The following is a 16,460-nucleotide window of genomic DNA, read 5'->3' as shown; positions in this document are numbered from 1 at the left end:
GTTACTTTGCACACTTAAATAACATTAAAAAAGAAACGACATACCGCGACTGCAAATATTCCCAACATATCTATTAAGATCAGCATCGATCAGCAGCTTGCAGCAAAAACATGAAGAAAAAAAAAGATAAAATAAATATGCCGTAGTGACATCACGACTCAATAGCAAGGCCTTACCCAAGGAGGAAGAAGCAAAACAACGTCCAGGAGAAAGTTCGAAATAAACAAGCAACAAATCACCGTTAAAGTTTGCAGATAACCGGGAGGGGTCTGGCAGCAAGGTTAGTAACCTCGTCGGCTGGTACTTCTGAACTGCCCCTGGTATGGTACGCAGCAGACATTCGAATAAATCCAGACTGTCATGTGGTGCTTTGGAACCAAGGTTAATGTCGAGATCTTCATAGGGAACATTCGTTTACTTTCCTGTTTTGAGTGATTTTTTTATAACTATAAAGTTGATTTGTGCAAGATAAACATATCATGAATGTGTTAAAATTATCAGGAAGTAAACTAAATTTGATCTTTCAAATACAAGCTGATTTTTTTTAATAACAAAATCATTGTATTAAATTGGATCGAAAAAGCTATATTTATAAGAACGAACTGACAGTTGTTGACTTTTAAAAGCTCAAATATTTAATTTTAAGTTACACTAAGAAATCTTATGTAAACTGCAATTTAAAACAGACTACTGCCTTTAAAATTATACATTTAATACTGTATATTCATATGATTTAATTTTGATAAAAAGTATGTTTTTTATTTCTTCAGCTGATTCAAATATTTCCGTTAAATCTATCTCAAATCAGTCTTCCTTCTGCAATTGTGGTATGAAAGTTTGGAGAATGGATGTCAGGCACAGATTCCATCCTTGCATCTGACCACAATTCAGAATTACAGTGTTCGAATATAATCATCGCCTAGCTCCAAATCAGTAGCTTTAAAAAGGGTAACTTAACTAAGTTATCCTAGTTCAAATAAATTCTCAGATAAAAATGTGACTTTCATGTAAAGCGGGGCGGGGTTAAGAGGGGGATACATCTCTAATTATTTTAGTGTATTACCGTAATATTTAACTTATTTAATTAAATCTATTAACTATCTAGAGTGAATTTTCTTTTAAATGTTTCCAATCTGCTTGGGAAAGTTAAAGGGGAAAATGATTTATTTTTATTTATTTATATATTTTGCTTCATGAACGAAAAGGAAGGGGGGAAGAATCACTTCCGTCAAGGACTGAACTTTTTTTCAGTCTTGACGTCTTTCTACTGCGCATGAGAAGCATTAAGACATAGTTTCGTTTTGATACATAATTTAATGGGAACAGATAATACAAGAAAATTGCATAGCCAAAGATATTAGAAAATGAATTTAAATATTTAAACCGAAAAATTTTTGGAAACACAAAAGTTTTCGAATGAAAAATGAAGATAAATAATTAAAATTTAAAAAAAAAGGAAAAACATTTAAAAAATAATTTAAAACATAAAAATTCAACGTTAAAAATGTAAACATTTATAAAATCAAATTAATTATAAAATAGATGCTTCATTTTCTTCGTTAGAAACCTAATAATATCAAATCAATTTTTTTATTTCTTTATAAACATTTTAATCAATTGTACTGTGGGATTGTTAAGGAGTTCAGTAAAAAGTCCGAGTTATTAGTGTAACAGTTATTTATTTAACAGGTTACGTTACATACAGACAATTTGCATACAAAATTTTAGAATAATTTTAAGATATACAAACAAGAGCAGGGATCAAAGCATGCAGCACATACCATCACCTGACCTGAACTGAGTCATAGCTCCACAAAATATCAGAGGGCCCTGTCTCTGACTTCATCAGTCAGTTATGGTTAGTATTACAAGAGCGGTTACAATAACAAATTAATTGAAAGATGTAAAATTTATGTTTAGCAAGTATACGTAGCTGCGCATCTTAGTATCATTGGCTACTGCACTCAACAACAGCACTGCACAAGATTCCAGTGATGATAAATAATGGCTGCAATTTTTACTTGGTAATATATGTTTTATATTCGAACATCACATTTATTATTAGTATTATTATTATTGCATAAATAATTGCACATGAAAGAGTTTTAAAAATTATGGAGTAGTACATAAAAATGTTTACGAAAGCCATTTTTATGTAGAGTTGTTTTAGCATTTTGAAAGCAATCAATGGCAATCATCTCTTCAAAATTCCGTAATACACTCCTCTTCCCAATAAATATAGAAATAGTAAATGGTGAGCAAATCTGTGAATCGAATGAGTGCTCAGATTTTTATTTTCAGAATCCATTCATAAACATTTTGTACTTCGTAGTGCAATGAAAAAAAAAAAAAAAAAAGAAAGAAAGAAACGAGCATGCATTTGGACGTTCTTTTATCTACTCGCTGAAACCAAAGCATTTGTCACAGGACTAAATGACAATTATTGCATAGATAATTGCACATGAAAGAGTTTTAAAAATTATGGAGTAGTACATAAAAATGTTTACGAGAGCCATTTTTATGTACAGTTGTTTTAGCATTTTGAAAGCAATCAATGGCAATCATCTCTTCAAAATTCCGTAATACATTCCTCTTCCCAATATAGAAATAGTAAATGGTGAGCAAATCTGTGAATCCCATGAGTGCTCAGATTTTTATTTTCAGAATCCCATTCATAAACATTTTGTACTTCGTAGTGCAATGAAAAAAAAAAAAAGAAAGAAAGAAAGAAAGAAACGAGCATGCATTTGGACGTTCTTTTATCTACTCGCTGAAACCAAAGCATTTGTCACGGGACTAAAGGACAATTATTGCATAGATAATTGCACATGAAAGAGTTTTTAAAATTATGGAGTAGTACATAAAAATGTTTACGAGAGCCATTTTTATGTAGAGTTGTTTTAGCATTTTGAAAGCAATCAATGGCAATCATCTCTTCAAAATTCCGTAATACATTCCTCTTCCCAATATAGAAATAGTAAATGGTGAGCAAATCTGTGAATCCCATGAGTGCTCAGATTTTTATTTTCAGAATCCCATTCATAAACATTTTGTACTTCGTAGTAAAATAAATAATAATAATAATAATAAAAACAAGCATGCATTTGGACGTTCTTTAATCTAAATCGCTGAAACCGAAACATTTGTCACAGGTCTAAAGTTTTAGTAATTGGGTTCTACACCAAATTTCTTCTATTTATGTATTTCATTTATAAATTATCGCGCATTTATAAATTGCATGCACCCTGATTTACAGTCTGAAAAAAAGGTCAACACGTTGTACAACACTTTTTGTTCGAAACCTGATATGAAACTAGAATTAAAATTTGAAAACCAAATTTTACCCATATAATATTTTCTAGCTTTTCCTCAAGTTTTTGTAGTTTTTTTTCCACATTTTTTCTCAGACAGACAGACAAAATTTCTGTGAAAGGATTTCGCCTAAAATTTTACATAAATTTACATATTTGGTGATGGCCATATACCAATTTTTATCTGTCTTGCTCAAAGAAAGGAATTATGTCTCTCTCTAAAGAAAGAGACATAATTCTAAGAATGCATTAATTACTCCAATTCAAGGAAATCTAAAGAGCCGAAATTTGTCAAGATTTTGTGATTGAATTTTTCTGAAATGACCGAATTTTCACTTTGAATTCTCTCTTTATGAGAGTGTAAAAAAAAAAAAGAGGTGAAAAATGTCTTAGTCTAAGTAGTTTTATTAAAAACTAGCCGCCTTTGGCGACCAGCCGGTTCGCCAATCTTAATGTTCGTTAAAATTTTAATAATTAAATATTTTATGCAATTCCAACTTTAATAGATTCTTCAGCAAAATATTTTAAAACTTCAAATTTTGATAGTCATATAATTCACTCATAATATTATAAAGGCCTTCAGTCATAACGTCATATGTATCTCTCTAATTTTCTGTTACCCCTCGTAGAATTTATGCTTTAAATTAAAGTGTAAAGGATTAATCTGCAATTAATATAATAATATTTTTTACTGAAACAAAGCATTTTTTTTAATAATATGATTACTGATAAGAGTCACTGAGCGTTTAAACTTTATGGGCACTAAAGAATATCTTTCTTAATTTATGTAATATCTCAAGAATTTGTCAACAAAATTTTCTCAGATTCATCATGAACGGATCGATTCATTAACAATGTTTCATTTTAAATGCATCAAACACTAAGAAAATAAAATGAATCGTTTAAAATAATCGGTCGAAAACAGGTTTAAAAAAACTACTTAAAAAACGATGTACTTAAAACTATAAGCATATATAAAAAAATATATAACTAACATAAATACAATTTAATTACAAAAGCATGCAACTAACCTAAAAATAATTTAAATCATTGAAAACAGGTTAAAAAAAACTATTTAAAAAACGATGTACTTAAAAGTATAAGCATATACAAAAAATATATAACTAACATAAATACAATTTACTTACAAAAGCATACAACTAACCTAAAAGTAATTTAAATCGTCCGTTGATAATGGTTGCCATGCCAAGAATCAGAACACAGTGCGCATGCGTGAATTTTTCTACGCCAGTTGGGGTAACGCTATGCGGATTATACATTTTTAATTTCCTTTATTCTGTGTTATTTTAATTCAAAAGTACTTCAGAATGAATCTGAAACATGGATTAATTAACAATGTTTAATTTTAAATGCATAAAACATTAAGAAAATAAACAGAATCGTTTGAAATAATCCGCCGAAAAATCTTAACCCTAGCCTCATTACTGTTGGGAGAAAAAAAGAACTAAAGCCTAAATCATTTGGCGTTGGGGAAAATGGAAGATTATTTTGGCGGAAAAGTTGGCGGTGGGGAAAATGGAAGATTTTTTTTGGCGGGAAAGTTAGTTTTTAATTAATAATTAAAATTCTAATTAAAATTTCAAAAAAAGGGACCCCAGGTGCACATTCCCGACCTCTAAGGTATACATGTACCAAATTTGGTAGCTGTATGTCAAATGACCTGGCCTGTAGAGCGCCAACACACACACACACACACATTGAGCTTTATTATAAGTATAGATTTCAAAAATATCTACTTTTACTCTCATTTAATTTCATTCATCATTAAATACAATTAATTAATTCTTCATTCTATTTGTTATCAAGCACTGCAATCGCGGCAAGACTTTTGACTGAAGCGAGGTCACATTTTTATTTCTCCCCAAAAAGGTTTGTAAGAGGATAAAATGCCCATATATTGAAAGTGTTTTTCTTGTTCTAAATGGCACTTTTTATCGCAAATTTATACTATCGATTATCTGTTGATGATGATGTCGTGTCCGCGTTACCACGGAAAGGGGGTGCAGTAGCTTCTGAGGGTAAAGATCCCTGAGCATCCGAGAACAGAAGACTTACTTCTAGCTCATATGAAGATGAAACTCACACATTCGCTTGCACAACCCCTTTTTACAGGGGGGGCACATTCACACACCTCACAGATAGAACACAGACGAAGAACAACCATGCCCGAATCAGGATTCGAACATGGGAAGCCCACATCACGGGGAACATGCGCTACCCCTATGCAAGGACGCCGGCATCGGTTATCTGTTTTCACTTCTTAAAGGATATATATGTTTTTTATTTTCGCTTAATTTTTGGGGGAGGTTGGGTGGAGGGAATTATATCCCTGAGTATAATTTTTTGTGTACTTGGAACAGAAGGTGATAATATGAACTGCAAAAAATAATTTTGACATTTTGATGAATACAGTACACTCTCTAATCCTGACATGGGAGACCGAACACCTGTAGAATTATAAAAAGTCCGGATTGCATAGAATCACTGAATGATGCAATGATACATTTTTCTACATGTAAGTAATGGGTCAATATTAGGCACGTAGTAAAGTACTGCGATAAGGCGTTGAGTAGGAACACGTTAAAAAGGCAAATTTGAACTGAAAGGATGTGGACAGTTTCATATTTTAATAGGAAAGAATGGCTCATCATCAAATAGCATGTTCTAATAGTTATTTCATAATTCTTAAAGGAACAGGGAAACACAGTTTCACATCAGTTCTCAACTTTCTCGTATAAAAAGGCGTATAAAGAAAAAATACAGTATAAAGAAAAAATACAGTAATCGTCAAACCATTCGCATTCGAAGTTTTGACGAATCTGCACATTTCAAACCTGCCTGATTCTGAAAACCACATTTTTGAAACAATGTCTGCCTGTTTTTGATAACGATAACTCTAACACCCTTGGAGCTAGACGGATGAAGTTTGCCAGATGAATTTAGCGCCAAATTTATAGATTTATATTAAATTATAAACGAAATTCTTCTCATATGAGTGCAAGTAAACACGATAATTACAAAACATAAAAATCTAGACATTTAAAGTTTGTATTCAGATTTAGGATTTAAAATGTTGAACTCGCATCAAATGTGGAACCAAATTGGTCTCGTAATTGACCGTCTTTTGGTCTGCACTTTTGTGTGCATGTAAACGCGATAATTAAAAAAGCAATGACTTAAATAAATGATAATAAAAGATGTCCAAAATACATTTAAGATTGTCTTGGCTTGTGCATTCATCGCATGTCAGTGATTGATCGGTAAACAAATGTAGCCAAAAGAGGCTAGTATTTTGGAAAGATGCTAGAAACAATTTTGGTAATTTGTCGATCATCTCTCTCTATAATATGCAACTAAATGAAAATAAAAAGAAATAAATGATATAAGTATAAAAAAAAGAAAACTCAAACGCTTACATTTAAATGCCAAAAGTACAAAGCGTTATATGATGGTAAATATGAAAAGGGCTTTATAGTCCTCAAAATTTGCGTGTATATAGCGTGTGAAGAAGTCACTGGTATGAATACTTCGTACCGATTATACAAAATTTTCTTTTCTGCAAGTATAATATTTAAAACTTTTTAGTCGCGAGAATAGTCATTAAATCACAATTTTTTCTATGTATTCAATAACTATATTTCGTTCTTCACTTCATTTCTTTAACTTTATTTGTTTTGTTAAATCGGTATCACACAACAGAAATTGTCAAAAAATGTAACCTTACGCACTGGTCGAGACAGTGCCACGATTCTGTTCTTGGTGTCGACTCATTTCGAAGGTCATCAACAAAAACACAGATGATTTTGATAAAAGAAAGTTTGGAATTGCAAAAGTAATTGCTCTAATGACAGTTTCAGATTAGTTTAAATGAAAACTAAAAGGCATTCATTACGATTATCTACGTAGATGGTGAAAGTTGTGCCTTTTACATTTGACAGTCTACCCTTTAATTTTATTTTGACCTTCCAGGACACAATTAAATTTCCATGTATAAAACAATTATTCCTTAAATATCATATCCATGAAAGCGGTGATTAATTTTTAAATATAATAAAATAATAAATAAATGAATAAGCAATAACTTTAATAATAATAAATAACAATAATAGAAAATAGAAATATAACGGCGAGGATGGTCACCTTAAAACTTTTCCTGCGTACTCCATAACAAAGGCGTCAAAAACTGCAGACCTTGAGCAAGGCGTACACAAATTTTCATTTTTTGAATCCTTTACATGAGAATTTTGGTTTCACAGTGTAATAAAAGAAACTAAATTTGCATTCTCGGCAACTTTTGTTTCGACAGATTAAAATTACAATTTTAAAGAAAACTGTAATTTTGGTTACAAGAGCACATACAAATTCCCTTTGATTTGCGTTTTTGAATGATCTGGTTTACAAACATGTGAAAATGCAGACAGAAAAATGCTCAATCCGGGATGGACTAGCTTCAAAATTTAATATACAGATCTACATTTTAGATGCTAAATCCACTGAATATAAATATTTTATAGATTCGTACATGGTTCAGTGAAATTAAAAAATTGTACTTTGCAAAATTTCTTAAAATGGCTGAAACTGGTTGAACTAATGAAGACAGAACAAATCAATGTCAATTGTCCGATAGAAATAACCTGAAATCAATGATTTTATTTCACACCTAAATAATCTGTTGGTTGTAATAGCAATAAAAAAAGAGAAATTTTCAAAAATGCTACAAAGCTCTCAGTGACATTCGCTGTAGTTCAGGCGTGAAAATTTTGATGTAAAAGTGCTTTTCATTCTTGATTTACTATCCGCGTATATTTGCATTAACGGGATTTTGCTTTCAAGCCTCGCATGTGCAATAAAACAATTTTCTATAGCAGCGCCAGTTTTGCATTTGCAAATGCAAAATAGTTCGTCTTTACAATTAGATCGTACAAAGCGCTGGCATATATGGGTGTCTGGTGAGCATTAAATCTGACATTACAAACCGTATTTCATCACGTTGGTATATGAAGAAAATTAAAAACAATGTATAATTTTTTTTTGTAAAAATTTTGTTATAATTGATGAATATTTTTATTCAGGATGTGTAGCAATATTTTTAGTATTATCGTGGAATAATACCAAAATTTAGCTTGATTTTTAATAAATTATTTTTTTTTAAATTTTTTCGTGTTTCACATTTTTACTCAGCAGAAAAAAAAAAGAAGCTAAATTTGATAACTGTTGGACACTAACAAATATATTATATATATATATATATTTTATCGATAAATGTTTACAAAAAATAAATATTTTAATTGTTAAAATTTATTTAATTTTCAAACATTAAAAAACAAAAGTTCCGAAGCTTGCCACAAAAGATTCTTTTTTGTTTATATATAAAAGTCAAAATAATTTTTTTCTCCCTAATTTTCTTTTAAAATTATTTGCAGTAGTATTTTAACTCAAAAACATGCAATAAGTCTTTGATTAAATAAGAAAAGAACAATAAATTGGAACTAAAAAAGGTAAATTTAAAATTATTTTGTATCATTGGACATGGTAATTTCAATATAACAAAAATAAGATGTTTATGGGAAACAACAAACATTGATTGTACGTTCTTCGATTGACGATCAAATTAAAACAGGGAATTGAAGTTATTGCAAGGTTTCCCAACCATATAAATATGAAAAAAAAAAGTCTTCACTAAGCAAAACAAATTGAAATTTGGCATTTGATTTTTTAAAAAACAATAAGCTACCGAAATTTGCGATCATTCCAAGCAGTGGATCTCTATCATTTAACTGACAAAGGTCATTTCAACTGACTCGAAAGTGCCATGAAAAGAAAAAGAAATCTATATAATTCTAATGAACGAATCTTCTTTTCATGGAATTTTTTTAACTTCAATATTAAATATTTTCTTTCGTTTAAAGGAAAAATTGTATGCGTTTTAGATAATTTTTTTTAATTGGTACTATTAAAGCACTTTTCTTGCAATTTTTTTAAAGATTTCCTCATTTTTTAATGACAAAAATTATTTTGATATTCTCAGATCAGAAGAGCACAAAACAGAATTTATTCATTCAAAAATGCTTTTTCTTTATTTAAATGAAATTGTGGGAATTAAGACCGATTATAATATATCTTCTCAGAATTTTGCAAGAGGAAATGGTAGTTGAAGTTATGTGATACATGAATCTTCCTAAAGCAAATCAAGAGAATTCATCCATTAGTAATTTTAATTAGATTCTTAAAGTACTATTTTTAAGTGAAAATATCTGTTGAAATACTTAAAAGTATTCCTGAATAATTATGTTCTAACTTGTAAAAAGAATAACAATTTTTTTTCTTTTGACTGGAAACGAAGACAAAACGTGTCACGATCTTTTATCTACACTGACCTAACATCGGAAGGACTAAATCTTAAAACTGACGTTCACCTCTTCGTTTGTATGCATTTAGGACGAGCGAGTATTACGTTCAGCACACACTTCGGCCACCTGATAATTTATGATTCTGCCGCTGCTGCACTCTTCCAAATTCCGGATCCTCTCTAAACAATAATTATTCGCAAAAAGAATGCCATATTTATCATTGGAAAGGCGTTCCTTGTATCGTCTGCAGTAAATTTTCTAATATTACCAAACGATTTTTTTTTTATTTTAATTTTCTTTTTTCATAAGTACGCAGATGTTCTTTTGCAGTTTGTTTTTATCGCAATGCCGCAATGTCACGTGTGAGTCCTACTTCACGTAACACGGGAATTCGAACGTTCGAAATTCTAACTTTCGCTACGTTCTTCAAATCATTCCGGTGCCAATCCTGTCCAAGGCAACTAACTCTTAAGAGGGGAGGGTGAGCCGAGGTGAAGTGAAGAGGTGGAAGCAGGGGGGGAGGGAGGAGAGTTGAGCTCAGCAGAGAACTTAGGGTCGACCAAGAATCTCGTATGCCCTGAGCAAAAACCGCTATTCCGGACTGCCTACTCTTGTTCAAGACCTTCACATTAATATCGCCTTTCATGATCAACATATGCTGCCTCGCTTCCCACAGGGAAAGTGCACTCGCTTTAACCCGCTTCCGCAAATTTTCCAAAGCTCGTTTTTTAATCTTCCTGGTGAACCTGTGAAAAAAATAAACACTCGGTTTGGTTTCGCAGCAGAGCGATATCAAGTTTGCGTTTGTTTCGATTTATAGTGACCGCTGCTCTTTTGCTTGTTTGGTAAGTTGGCGATTTGTTTATGTTTTCACTCATTCATAACTTTTCGCTTTTGAATGAATGAAATGTATTTGTTATTATTTAAATTAATTATATGTATCTGTTACCTCTAAAATAACCAATGCTTTGCTATGTCATCAAATAACAAATGGAATCGTAAAACATTTTTCTTTCCTGTAGTTTAATTATGTGGTTATTTCCTCAAATATATATACTGACATGCATTCTATTAAAATATAAAGTAACAAGAAAAAAAGATCAAATAACAATTTAGTTCTATATTCGAAGATCAACAATTGGGGCCTTTCTAGGGCCGTGGGAAGTATGCTTCCCACCAAATTTATCAATCTTTGTATGAAATTATGTAGGTTGGCATAAGTTCTGACAAAATTTTTTAGTAAGTCAGAAACTTAGATGCTTCAGTTCTTTATCTCAGACAAAATGATGTGCCTTGATTTGTTACTTAATTATTAATTAACCAAATTAATTAATTAATCAAATTAAATTTATCTAATAAGCTAAATGAATCCCTTTTCTTATTCTAATTTCAAGCCTAAAAATATTTTAAATAATATAAGTAGAAAAAAATGGCCCTTTAAAGGGTTAATTAATAAGATTTTTAAATTCAGGCACGGAATTAAATGTCAAATAATATAATTTTAATTAAATATTTTACATTAATATTTGAAATATTGAGTTGGCTTGAGCTATAACTTTTTAAAGGGATGTGAATAAAAATGAATTGATGGAAGAATGTGTTCCCTGTCTTGCAAGTTTTTCAAAAATGTTAATTAGTTTTACGTTGGAAAGTAGTATTTTTATGTAGTTTTGAAACATTGAGAGTGAATCTTGGTCAGATGACGAGGACGACACTGGTGCCGATAACTTCCTATTCAAATTTCCACGACATAACCTGCAAAAGAAGCGTTATTGTTCGTATTTAATAAATTTCATTTTGAAACAATACCTCAAACTTTGAATAATAATAGGAAAGAAGAGCCAAAGTAATTGTCCTTATATAATTTAAATAAAAGACATTTTAATTTTTTTCTTATAATCCTTTATGAAATGAAAAGCATTAAAACAATTCTTATTTGAAGCAGCAAAATGAATATTGGCCACGATGCAGAAATACTTTGGAATATTATTTTAAATTATTTTTTATGAAGAATCATAAAAGCAAACAATTCCTTACAAATAATTCCTTTTTTCTTTAAATCTTAATTGTTCATTCCTATCTTCGTATTATAATACTGTCCTCTTTGCATGTACCCCGTGATGTACCGCTTTTTTACATTTCATCTGAACGAGCAATTGCTCTGAATAAAATGTGCATTCCCTTGTGTTTGCTATAATTAGAAAAGCCGATTGCTAGCTGGTATTCGCCTTGATGTTGTACGATGTCAAAATCCGGTTGATACGGAACACTCAAGAGGCCATAGTGTTCTGTTTAATTTCCAATACAATTAAACCATTGTGATAATAAGGTCGTGGTTACTCTTCCTTTCTTTGCTTCCAATTGGCGCTCAGTAGTCTGCTGTGTTTGTAAGATTGTTGCCAATCTTTCTGTACTTATTTTGTGTGCTCATTTTTTGCATTTTAATCAGTCGGAATTTTATTCTTGCATTTCCATGTGAAGGCTTCATTATGATGATTTAAAAGAAAATTCATTTTGATATGTAGGAAGCAATTTATTATCACATTAAAAAAATTACTACAAGACGATTTGTCTTTAAAGATTCGCCTTAATGCTACTTTATTTGTGTAAGTTTATTTTATTATTATTTTGTAGATGCATTCAAAAAACTAGTTTGTTTCTTATATTACTATACTAGCCGCCTTTGGCCACCAGCCGGTTCGCCAATCTTAATGCTCGTTAAAATTTTAATAATTAAATATTTTATGCAATTCCTACTTTAATAGCTTCTTCATCAAATATTTTAAAGCCTCAAATTTTGATAGTCATGTAATTTACTCATAATAATATAAAGTCCTTCAGCCATAACATAATATGTATCTCTCTAATTTTCTGTTAGTTCCGGTAGAATTTATGCTTAAAATTAAAATGGAAATGACTAAACTGCAAATAATATAATAATATTTTTTACTGAAACAAAGCATTTTTTTTAATATGATTGCTGATAATAGAGTCACTGAGCGTTTAAACTTTATGGGCACTAAAGAATATCTTTCTTAAGTTATGTAATATCTCAAGAATTTGTCAACAAAATTTTCTCAGATTCATCATGAACAGATCGATTCATTAACAATGTTTCATTTTAAATGCGTCAAACTTTAAGAAAATAAAATGAATCGTTTAAAATAATCGGTCGAAAACAGGTTTAAAAAACTACTTAAAAAACGATGTACTTAAAACTATAAGCATATACAAAAAATATATAACTAACATAAATACAATTTACTTACAAAAGCATGCAACTAACCTAAAAATAATTTAAATCATCCGTTGATAACGGTTGTCATGGCAACAATCAGAATGCGCATGCGTGAATTTTCTTCGCCAGATCCGGTAACGCAAATGGGTGAATTTTTCTACGCCAGTTGGGGTAACGCTATGCAGATTATACATTTTTAATTTCCTTTATTCTGTGTTATTTTAATTCAAAAGTACTTCAGAATGAATCTGAAACATGGATTAATTAACAATGTTTCATTTTAAATGCATAAAACATTAAGAAAATAAACAGAATCGTTTGAAATAATCCGCCAAAAAATGTTAACCCTAGCCTCATTACTGTTGGGAGAAAAAAAATTGAAGCCTTACTCATTTGGCGGTGGGGAAAATGGAAGATTTTTTTGGCGGAAAAGTTGGCGGTGGGGGGGAAATGGAAGATTTTTTTGGCGGGAAAGTTAGTTTTTAATTAATAATTAAAATTTCAAAAAAAGGGACCTCAGGTGCACATTCCCGACCTCTAAGGTATACATGTACCAAATTTGATAGCTGTATGTCAAATGACCTGGCCTGTAGAGCGCCAACACACACACACACACACATTGAGCTTTATTATAAGTATAGATTAGTAATCTTGATATTGAATTATATTGAATATTATATGCTATTAATATTGATATTAATATTGAATATTTTTATACTATGTTATTGTATTTCCCATACAAAACAAAGTTTTTTTTCCCTACTAGCCACCTTATGGCAGCTAGCTAATTCGCCGAGAATATTAATTGTTTTTAATTTCAATTATATCTCTTCCGCGTAACTTCAATGAAGTAATGCCAATGACACACATTAAAACCTTGATGGTTTAATAGCCTTATGTCTCTTCTGTTTATTGTTTACATAAACATTTCTTATGAAGTCACCGGAATTTCTAAGTCAATATATTCGAGATTCCGATTCTCATGCATGACACAGTTTTAAGGTTAAGACCCTCAAGATAAGAAGTAGGTAAGTAAAATCCTCACGGTTTTCTAAATATGTTTGATAATACCGTGGAACTGTACAAAAAATTAGATTTCATAAATTTTTACTTTCTCTTATACGAATTTAAAGAAAGTATTCCGGTTTTCGAATATACTTCAGCACGATTATTACAAAATGAATAGAGCTAGATAGATTAAATTCGGTAAGTGCAATCTATAGTGTAGACACTTATCAACTTTTGAGCCCAGTCCAACAAGGAGTTGACCGTCTGTCGGTCTGTATTTTCAGAAAAACGCGATTATTCAAAACGCGATGACTCCAAAAATGCAGTAATTTAAATACATCAAATTTGGTGCGTAATTTTCTGATTACAATGGCAGTTTTGTGTCAATCGATTGAAAAAAAAAAAAACGCGTCTGAAACGCAAATTCGATTTTTGGATACACTTAGCGCATTCTAGGGACTAGTCGCTTAAAAACTCGCCAAGGATCACATCATAGCTTTAATAAAAGAGCAAAATTCACGCCAATGGTTAATATTTCGTAACTATAGTACGTTTTCTGGGAAATACCATTATTAAAGAGTATACGAGAAAGTTTTGGATAGATCACCCATTGGTTTAGAAACATTTTTATTGACTCAAACAAAATAAAATCATTTAAATCATTTTTCCAATTGAATTTATCTGCATATCTCTAATGGTTTAAAAATTAATGATTGGGCTGCAATAGGAATGGATACTCTATATAATATGAATATGTTTAAAATATCGGGAGCTTATAAGTTAACTTCTAAAATAAAAGTGTAAACAAATAGAAACATGTTTGCATTTTTCTCTTCTTTTCCTTTCAAATTTCTGTACTCATGCGAAAATTTATTTTATTCAATCTGATCGAAATGACATACAATAATATTTATAAACATTACGAATGTGTTAAGCCGAATTTTTATTTATTTCTGTTTAGTAAAATATTTCTGTTATCTATACTTATATATAAAGCTCAATGTGTGTGTGTGTGTGTGTGTGTGTGTGTTGGCGCTCTACAGTAAAGACCATTTGAGCTACAGCTACCAAATTCGGTACGTGTATACCTTGGAGGTCCAGAATATGCACCTGTTGTCACTTTTTTTGAAATTTTAACTAGAATTTTAATTAATAATTAAAAACCAACTTTCCCGCCGAATGAGTAAGGCTTCAGTTTTTTTTTTTTTTTTTTTTTTTTCCAACAGCAATGAGGCTAGGGTTAACATTTTTCGGCCAATTATTTCAAACGATTCTGTTTATTTTCTTAATGTTTGATGCATTAAAAATTAAACATTGTTTATGAGTCGATCTTTCAGATTCATTCTGTAGTACTTTTGAATTAAAAAAAAACAGATTAAAGGAAATTAAAAATTTCTAATCTACATAGTGTTACCCCAACTGGCGTAGAAAAATTCACGCATTTGCGTTACGTAACTGGCGTTGAAAATTCACATATGCCCATTGTAGTCTGATTGTTTACATTTCAACGATTAAAATTATTTTTAGGTTAGTTGTATGCTTTTGTAATTAAACTGTATTTATGTTAGTTTAAGTTCATCGCTTTTTAAGTATTTTTTTAAAACCTGTTTTCGTCCGATTATTTTAAACGATTCTGTTTATTTTCTTAGTGCTTGATGCATTTAAAATTAAACATTGTTAATTAATATACCTGCTCAAGATGAATCTGAGAAAATTTTGTTGACAAATTCTTGAGATATTACAGAAATGAAGAAAGGTATTCTTTAGTGCCCATAAGGTTTAAATGCTTAGTGACTCTGTTTTCTGTAATCATATTACAAAAAAAAATGCTTTGTTTCAGTAAAAAATATTATTATATTAATTGCAGATTAATTCTTTCCACTTTAATTTAAAGCTTAAATTTTACGGGAGATAATAGAAAATTGGAGAGATACAGATTATGTTATGATTGAAGGCCTTTATAATATTCTGAGTGAATTGAAATTTGAAGTTTTAAAATATTTTAATGAAGAAGCTATTAAAGTAGGAATTACATAAAATAGTTAATTATTAAAATTTTTAACGAGCATTAAGATTGGCGAACCGGCTGGTCGCCAAAGACGGCTAGTTTATAATAAAACATATCTTGAATTTTTCAGATTTGATTTGATTGCATTAAAAGACAGGTAAAATTTTTTTTAACCCCTTAAGCTAAGGGTACAATGATCGGGCCAAACATAAATATTACAGGCATCGCCCGTGATACAACCGTCAGCATTTGTAATTTGCTCCATCATAAATCATACCATTAAAGATTATTAATTTTTTTCTTATTGATTTTTGTATAAATGTTTATTGAATAGTTTATTTATTCAGGAACTACAAATAAATGTTATTGTTTTATGTTATATTTTAGATACTGTAGTTAATAATTCTTCCGTATATCTACCACAATTATTACATCAGGTTGTAATTACCTGTCAAATATCCCACAAAATCAAACCAGTTGTGTCTTATACACAGTATTTACATTTCGGAAGTCGTGCGCGTGCA

General features: G+C 30.4%; 1 protein-coding gene across 1 annotated transcript in view; it reads left to right on the top strand.

The window, feature by feature from the left end:
* The first annotated feature begins 350 nt into the window (after positions 1-350).
* Positions 351-16,460, top strand: part of LOC129956472 (uncharacterized protein DDB_G0284459-like) — a 212,518-nt gene continuing 196,408 nt past the window's right edge. The window contains exon 1 of the mRNA XM_056068377.1: positions 351-381. Within this exon, the coding sequence (XP_055924352.1) occupies positions 361-381 (21 nt within the window). The 5' untranslated portion in view covers positions 351-360. The remainder of the gene's footprint in view (positions 382-16,460) is intronic.

This window comes from Argiope bruennichi, chromosome 2 (genome assembly GCF_947563725.1).
Source record: "Argiope bruennichi chromosome 2, qqArgBrue1.1, whole genome shotgun sequence".
Classification (NCBI taxonomy): Eukaryota; Metazoa; Arthropoda; class Arachnida; order Araneae; family Araneidae; genus Argiope; species Argiope bruennichi.
Note: the sequence above shows the minus strand (reverse complement) of the source record. Positions and strands in the feature narration are given on the sequence as shown.